Raw genomic sequence first — 8,747 nt, 5'->3', positions numbered from 1 at the left:
CTCTCTCTCTCTCTCTCTCTCTCTCTCTCTCTCTTTCTCTCTCTCTCTCTTCATCTCTTGTTTTCTTTCATATTATCTTGTCCGTCTTATTCTTAATTACTTTCTCGTTCGTTCTCACTTTCCCCTGTTATCTGTTTCGCGTTATTATTACTTTCTCGCGCTTGCGTATCCGGCGAAGTGATGCTAACTTAATCGTAAATTAAAGTGGCGCTCATTTCTATACGCAATCCTTTCAATATTCCTTCTTTCTTTCATTCTTTTTTTACCTGTAGAAATTAATATATGAAAAGAGAAAAGATGGATCGAACGAATAAAACAAGATTCTTTTTATATCAAACTTACGATCATGTAAATTCGTAAAAAAGTGAAAGATAAAAATGTACATATATCACAATACAATATTATTATACAAAAGTTTTCGTTAAAACGGGAAATCGTCATCGCCATATTTTACAAAAGGTTAAAATGATTTCGATGATCTTGGATAAATCCGATAAGGAGCTCGGGTCTTTCGATCATGACTTAATCACGAGACAGTCTTCTTATTTCTCTCTCTCTCTCTCTCTCTCTCTCACTCTCTCTTTCTCTCCCTCTTATGATAATTAAATAAAAATTTCGCATATAGACAAAAAATTGTCAAAAAAATCGATGCACCCCGTCTTTCGTCTCATTCGACTTTCACGATAGTCATGGATCGCAGTAGCAACGATGTTACTGATCGATAAGACAGAAAAGAGAAATGTCATTGCTCTTCGTCATACGACGTCATTTCTATTTGTTCTTCTTTCTCTTTCTCTTTGTTTCTCTCGTTCTTTTCAGACGACATTTCTTAACATGAGATTGTTCAAATTTTATACATATGTATCTACACACGCATGAAGTATATATCATCCAAAGTAGAACATTTTCTTTTACAAAAACATACTTTGGTTTTTTCTTTGTTTTTTGTTTTTTTTTAGCGACGATCACAGATGGCACGAACCAATGCGAAACGGGTCCATTCGGATCTGCCGCAATTTGAATCGATAATGAAACTATCGAGTTTGCCAATCGTCGAAAGTAGCATACACATTGCTGGACATGTTTACAAAAGAATAAAGGTACCATCGAATTATCTTTTTTCCTTTGATTGACAATTACGTCATCTTTGAAGAATTTTGAGCAATTGATGATTACGAAAGTGTTTGTATATAGATAATTAATCTTTCTTTATTATTAAAATGATATTAAACGATCGCATAGCAACTTTTTAATAATTTTGACTCGTTTTTGTAATCATTAGTAAGCGTTTCTTTTTGTTTTCTTTAATAAATATTCTCCTAATTGTAAATTAAACGTATGAAAAAAAAAAAAATTGTATTTAGAGTTCGAATTATCTGATGAATTGGAGTCTCGATGCAGCGGAACAATCTTTGGCATTGGCAGCAGCTTCGGCTAAACCAGCGATTTACACTTTTAATGGACCAATCATGACGATCGATCAATTACTTTGTAAAGGGATCGATATTGTTGAGCACAGAGTACCGGCGGTACATATCCCTCCTCAACAGGTGATCAATTATCGATATTTTTTAAGATTCGTGATCATTTTACAATCTAATGATATTAATATTATTTTCTTCTTTTTATTTATTTTTTGACATATAGATGTATTGGAACACTCGAGAATACGTAGCAAATAAAATTTTAAGACCGGTTCTGATGCGTGCTGGTAGCGTGAAGCAAATTGGGAGTCACGCTGCTAGCGTTGCAGTGGACACATTGGATGGTGCTCTCACTGTTGCAGATCGATACGTTGATCGATATTTACCTGATCCAGCTGATAAAATAGTTGATGGTATCATTTCTTTCTATACGTATTATTTAAAATCTTATCGATTTAGATCAATATACTTTCATTCGATATATTTTCTATTGCGCGATGAAACGATATTTATTTGTATATGAATTTAATATAGAGTTATTATTGGAATAACAAAAAAATACAAAAGATTAATGATTCAAATTCGAAAGTTAAAGTTTATGTGCGATATTTAAATTTAATTCTTTTTATTTTTTTATTTTTTATGTTTTTATCTAACAGAAGTTGATATGAACGAACCTGTCAGCAAGACGACTCGTACGATTAAGCACGGTGCAAGATTTTCAATAAAATTACAAAGGAGATTGACACGTCGTACATTGGCTGAGGCTCGTGCTCTCAAAGAACAAGGCACTGAATGCATTCACGTGTTTTTCTATGTAATAGAATTGGTAAGTTCTTGGTTTCTCTTTATAATATCAAAAATTGCAACTTTCATTAAATTATAAATAATTTCGTCTCTTTGTTAGCTTGCAACGGATCCAAAATTAGCTTTGCAGAAAGCTAAAGAATTATGGAACATATTGAGCTTACCCGAACCTGAGAATCAAGCACGTCCAGCAACCTTGGAACAATTGCTCGTCCTATTGACAAGAGAATCAGCAAGACGCATAGTTCATCTCGTGAATGGTGCAACATCTCTAGCCGCTAAAACCCCACGATGGATTGGCAAACTTCTCATCAGGATTTCCCGCCGTTTACTGACGCTAACGGATGCCACTTTGAAGGTCGAATCTCCGAATCTTAGATCCGAATTTGGCCGATTTCGAAAATGGTTCGAGGTCGATCTGAGCTCTCTTTTCTTTCCTTTCTTCATCGTCGATTACGGTCTCTACCGTATCAAATATTATATCACTTCTGCGATGCATAATAATTACAACATAGAACAGAATTTCGAAGCGACAATATATAATATGGATTACGATTCTGATTTGTATTAATGAATCTTGGTTAAATTAATGGAATATTTCCTTTTTTTTTTTTTCTAAAAAAGAAAAGAGATTCAAATCTACTTGGAACCACCCTAATGAATAATAATAGATACATGCACATATAATTTTAATATTATATAACACAATATCTTACTCCTATCGACTCGGTTCTTCTTAAGACAATAGAAAAATAAAAAAAAAAGATAACGATGAATTGACAATTACAAAATGAGATAGAGAATTGGCAAAGGATTTGATTTTGATGCGTAGGCGGTATCTATAATCGAAAAGGGAGAGACAGCGAAGACGAAGCAGATGTCCGTGACGATCCGTTCTGTGGTACGGAAACTCGGAACGAACACGAGTAGGTTGCTGGTGCGTAAGTACTCGGTCCGACGTCGGCGACGAAGACGAGGACGACGACGGGCTCGACGACGTCTTTGCACGAGGACAGTCCGTCGTTGCTCGCATGAATCCTTGGAATGATCTTATTTTACCTCTTCTTTTCCCTTTTTCCTTCCTCTTCTTTTTTTTTCATCCTTGTTCACCCTCTAGAAACCGAAGATACCGAACGAGTAAAAAAAAGAAGAGAATTATCGGCACGGTTCTTTCAACGACATTTGTTTTAACTTTTTTTTTTATTCTTTTAATATTTCAACGAGATTTATTATACTTAATATATAGATAATATCGCTGTTTTTGTTAACGTTATATATAGTTCTTCTTTTTGTCTTTTTTTTTTTCTTTTTTCTTTTCATTGAAATAAAGAATCGAAAGGTAAAACCCTGTTGCAATCTTTCCCATCTCAACTCGTTAACTCTGAAAAAAAGGAAAAGAAATAAATAAAACAGAAAAAAAAGAAAACGTGCCGTGACGATGATAACTTTCTTTTTAAAATTTCGATCGCCTCGTAACTCATTCATTAATCTAACAAGCAACAATTAACGCGTAACAATTCTTTTTCTTCCTATTTTTTTTTTATATCATCCAAAAGCAACAAAGATATTTCAAGTTTTTTCATTTAAGTGAATTAAACGAAGAAAAATAATTAGAGGACGATACTTTCTTATTAAACGATTAGATCGAATTTATTTTGAAAAAAATCAACTCACTTATTCTGCGAGCGATTTTTCTTTAGGAACAATTAGCAGCAATACTCGCCGATCCTCCCAGTATACGGGACACGCCGACTACAACAACGACGGCGTTGGTGAACTCGACGGGAACAAAGACAGGGACGGAAAATACAACAACGACAACAGGCACCGAAACTGCAATGATGACAACAGCGTCGTTAAAGATGTCGCGCCGAATGCAGGATCTTCAGCAGAACCACAACAACCACACACAGATGATTCCCGACCCACCGATAAACGGTATCGAGTAACGAAGCAAAGCCTGGAAACTGTCTCGGGTGGGTTTCTTTCCCCTTCCGATGGAAAGCTTCTCGATTACGCGCCAAGGTCAACGGCACATAGAAATGTTACGGCTTCTAGAGCTGTTTCTTCATCATCATCATCGTCATCGTCATCGTCATCACCATCAACAACGTCGACATCATTGTCACCTTCTTCTTCTTCTTCTTCGCGTCGTCGTGTAACCGGCAAACGTTCTTAATCGACAATGTGTATAAAGGAATGAGGGAAGAACAAGAAGAAGAAGGAAAACAAAAATATTGGTTTTACTTATACGAGAAAATTTCCAAGATACAACCCATCATGTTTACTAACTCCTTTCTTATGATAAAAGTACATGTCTATAACGTTTAAAGAGAATGAGATAGAAACAAAGAGAGAGAGAGAGAGAGAGAGAGAGAGAGAGAGAGAAACAGAGGGAATAAGATATGTATTATCATAATAACGCACGCACTTTATTTTTCTTTTCTCTTTCATTTTCTTTTCGTCTAAATATTTTTTTGATTTTTCTTCTTCTTTTCATATGCATATATCTACGTATTGTATAATGATTCGGGATATTACAATTAAGAGTTTAAGCGCGTTGAATATGCTAACGAGGAAAGATCATCAATTTCACCGTTTCTAACAATAATCGTAAATATAAGCGTCGGACGTCTAATTACCTGTATTGGTTCTAATGTAATTCGATGTTATTACTATTGGTGAAAAATAAATGTATCTATAAAGTATACGAATCGTTATTGAAAAATTTGTTAACAACTGTTTAGAATATATAAACGTTTGTACAAAACGAGATTGAAAATTCTCTGCGCGCGAATGAAATGAAAGCCGCCGTGTATATCGCGCATGCGCGATACGATACCTTACGAGCTCGTGGAAGGTGTACGATGCCAGACGCGCGTCACCCACTACGAGGGTAGGACGTACTTTCGTTCGGTATTCTTGTAAACTCACGTAACCTTTGAAGTTCAAGAGGACTTTCGAATACGTAAGTATAACATTTATTTAACGATTCTTCTTATTTTTCTACTTCACCATCGTCGAATTCTAGAACCTTTATTGTTTAAGCGAAAAGAACATAGGTGTATTCTAATTTTAATATAAGTCTATTTATAATTATAATTGTAATTATTTTGTAAGTATATATATATATATATATATATATATATATATATTATCTGTCTGTTTACCTTCATATGTGATCATATTAGGTTGTTACGTATGAAACATCTAATTTTCCATATTATATTCATATTATAAAATCGGGCATTTCATACGTAACGATCTAATATATACACACACACAGAATATATATTCATATATTTTATTATATATATATATATATATATATATATATATGTATTTGTTATATATTGATGTTTAAAAATTTACATTTAAGTTATATACCTATTTTCATATGAGAATCAACAAACATGCTTATTTCATATTTAAATTATTATTTTTCTAAATTTATTTAAATGTATTGTAAAAGACTTTAACTTGGTAATATCGCTGTGAATAACTAAGTTTTTTCATTTAAAATGCACCAACGCTCGCTAGAGAGATATTTCTAGACTATCGCGAGACGCTTTTATCTATTATAGGAGGGTCGTTTTCGTTCGAGAAAGTAGGAAGAAGCATCGCGTTCACGTATCTCCAGCAAACGATACACGGAATTTCATTCCGTTGACCTCATCAACGTTTGTCGCAACGGAAAACATGTCTGACTTTGATTTTGCATTATATTTTCGTAGAAAGACATAAGAAAAATGAAATTACTTTCTAAACGTTACGTTTGAATTTTGATTGTACATGTATATATATAAAAAAAATATATACATATCCTACACAGATCCAGAAAACGTACTTGAGAAATATAAATATCTCATACATAATAATCTCGAGGATTGTTATTATTATATATAGTTATCTGTAGAATTAAAATGTAGTATTACATTCAATGTTGTCAAAACATGAATTGTATCAGACGATAAGATCAAAGACAAAGAATAAGATATAGGAATATTTATAGACAGATTCTAGGTTTTATCATTATCAAATGATTATACCAAATCAATTTATGTGAATAATATCCTCAGGAAATTTTTCATCGAAATAAAAATGGCTACGGAAGCTGCTCAACTACCTCATTTCGAAGTTTTCCATCGTGTTCTCGAGCTTCCAATGATTGAAATGGCTTTAACCAAATCGGTAGAAACTTATAGTAAGTTAAAAGATTCCCATTGGTTAGTACATTGGGCTCTAACCACGGCTGAAAGTTCTTTCGAGAGTGCTACCAGACAAGCTGTACCCATAGCGGCTCCCCTAGCTAAGAAACTCGAGAATCCTATTCATTTTGTCGACCACACGCTCTGTCTCGGTCTCGACAAAATCGAAGAAAGAGTACCATTGGTGAAGGAGAAACCCGAGCAGGTAGGTAAATCGATCTTGCTTCGTGAGAATGCAACAGGAAGAACTTACATATAAAGCAAACGTATTTTTTTCTCTCCCATCGAAAAAAAATATTCTCTCCTTCGAAACTATCCTTATTTTTTTGTTTCCTTTTCTACTTTAGATTTTAGCGAATGCCTACGGCCTAGCCGTAAAAAAAGTTCAACCAGCAGTTTCCACGATTTATCATGTGAACGGAACTTTGATAGAACAGGCTACAAATCTGAGAGATCTCAGCTGGAACAAAGCGAATCAAATTTTGGAAACTCATTACGGTACAGCAGCTGTGAAAGGTTTGGACAATACCGCAATAGTCGTGGACAATTTGATAGACGTATATTTTCCTGCTATTGGAGAGGAAGATCAAACTGGTAAGTAATCGTAAACGAGAAAGTAATAATGAAATAAATACGATGTAAAAAAAAAAAAAAAATAGGAAATAGCTAAGGAGAAAAGTTGAAAGCGATAAGCAATAAAAATAACATGGACTTTCACTTAACAGATTCTACGATGAAGACGGAAGAAGAGGACAAACTTCTTCATAGTTTGCAAACCGTTGGCCGCTTATCTAATAAAGCAGCTCGACGTGTCTATATAAATATGTTTCATCGTACAAAAACCCTTAGCAAGGACAACCTAAGAAGATATATCGCTTTTCTCCTGGAATTTTTACAACTTACACAATACATACATGCGATCAATGAAAAAGTGATCGAATTAACCAGTCCTCATAAATGCGAGACCGTCAACAAACAAACGTCGAATAACCAGAATTCAAATTCGAAATAATTTGTAATAATTTACATTTTTTTTATCTTTATAAGCATTTTTTATCATGATTCATTATATTTTGATTATATAATTAATATCATTTAACCAAATGTATTTCTCTCGGAAAAGTAAAAATATTGTTCGTAAGAAAAAAAGAAAAAAGAAAAGGGGGGAAAATATAAATCGATTAATACAAATCTTACTCTCGAAAAACGATCTTGAAATTTCTGCTTATATCATATTGTCGTCCGCATTTCAAATTTTTCCGTGATGTACTTCAAATTTCTAGTCCAAAGTCCAACGCATTAATCTATATGTGTCGTGTGTGTTCAATTTGCGATATTAAAATGAGGATAATAGACAGGTTCCAAATCTATATATGTAAATCATAAACAGAGATAAGTCGAAGAGAAACGTTTCAACCTTTGAACATTACATTCGAATGACAACGCTAAGTCTGTCAGACTTCCCTGTGTTATTGATTTTCGTTATCTTAGATATATCAATCAGATTATTCATAAAACCATCTTCTTTATTAAATACGTTTAAAAAAAAAAAATCTGCATTTCTGAAATAATATTATTAAATAAGATTAAGAGAAATATAAATATAATAACAACAATAGCAATAATTCATATATATATATATATATATATATATATATATATAACAGCACAAATAAAAACACTTTTTATATCTATATACATTGATTTTTGTCATATTTCTATCGAATTTTCAAATCGATTTATATAGTAATCTATAATGGTTCAACGTCAATAATTCAAAAATATAACGCAACTATATACTAGACTTGCATTTCATCGTGACTCATATTTTCCCGCTAAATTTGATTCGCAATGTGATTTATCGTGAGAGCATAGTACAATTTAACGTACCATCTATTACGAATCAACACGTAATTCGCTAGCAACAAGTGCCAACGTTTTAACCTCCACGTCATGAAATCAACAAGATGTACTTTTATACTGCGCAGATTAAGGAAGAACAGGGCCGTACCTACGGATTCATCGTACCACCAGAAATATATTCTTTTTATCTCCTTTAATTTAAATTTAATTGTAATTAAATTTATTTTCCTTTTTTTTTTTTCTTTATTAAATGTAAAAAACTTGAGGTCGCTAATTTTTTGAAAGTTCGTATGCAAAAATTAAGAATTTGATATTTTTAATTATTATTGTCTTTATGTAAACATTTATACGTCGTTCACGATCTATGATACTTTCAATTTAGAATAGTACGTCAAAATTAACGTACGAAGAAAGAAATAAAAAAAAAAGTAAAAGTAAGGGTGCT

General features: G+C 32.9%; 2 protein-coding genes and 1 long non-coding RNA gene across 5 annotated transcripts in view; 2 read left to right on the top strand and 1 right to left on the bottom strand.

The window, feature by feature from the left end:
- The window catches only part of LOC122637688 (lipid storage droplets surface-binding protein 1-like), a 6,044-nt gene extending 1,105 nt beyond the window's left edge, over positions 1-4,939 (top strand). For 2 of the 3 annotated variants that reach the window (XM_043829994.1, XM_043829993.1), the window contains exons 2-8: positions 960-1,100; positions 1,365-1,550; positions 1,648-1,837; positions 2,084-2,253; positions 2,332-2,589; positions 3,064-3,172; positions 3,932-4,939. In XM_043829994.1, coding sequence (XP_043685929.1) covers positions 972-1,100; positions 1,365-1,550; positions 1,648-1,837; positions 2,084-2,253; positions 2,332-2,589; positions 3,064-3,172; positions 3,932-4,410 — 1,521 coding nt within the window. In that variant the 5' untranslated portion in view covers positions 960-971 and the 3' untranslated portion in view covers positions 4,411-4,939. The remainder of the gene's footprint in view (positions 1-959; positions 1,101-1,364; positions 1,551-1,647; positions 1,838-2,083; positions 2,254-2,331; positions 2,590-3,063; positions 3,173-3,931) is intronic. The other variant, XM_043829995.1, reaches the window with a different exon arrangement.
- On the bottom strand, positions 2,043-4,045 carry LOC122637690. The gene is made up of 2 exons (XR_006329287.1): positions 3,906-4,045; positions 2,043-3,612 (listed from the first exon to the last, which is right to left on the bottom strand). It is a non-coding gene; the product is annotated as an uncharacterized LOC122637690 (long non-coding RNA).
- A 142-nt stretch (positions 4,940-5,081) lies between the features above and the next one.
- Positions 5,082-7,992, top strand: LOC122637689 (lipid storage droplets surface-binding protein 2-like). Its single transcript, XM_043829996.1, has 4 exons — positions 5,082-5,199; positions 6,311-6,644; positions 6,787-7,033; positions 7,165-7,992. Exons 2-4 carry the CDS (start codon positions 6,333-6,335, stop codon positions 7,449-7,451), a joined length of 846 nt encoding a protein of 281 aa, XP_043685931.1. The 5' UTR covers positions 5,082-5,199; positions 6,311-6,332; the 3' UTR covers positions 7,452-7,992.
- Positions 7,993-8,747: the final 755 nt, after the last annotated feature.

Source organism: Vespula pensylvanica, chromosome 2, assembly GCF_014466175.1.
Source record: "Vespula pensylvanica isolate Volc-1 chromosome 2, ASM1446617v1, whole genome shotgun sequence".
Classification (NCBI taxonomy): Eukaryota; Metazoa; Arthropoda; class Insecta; order Hymenoptera; family Vespidae; genus Vespula; species Vespula pensylvanica.
This window is presented reverse-complemented; position numbering and strand designations above follow the sequence as displayed.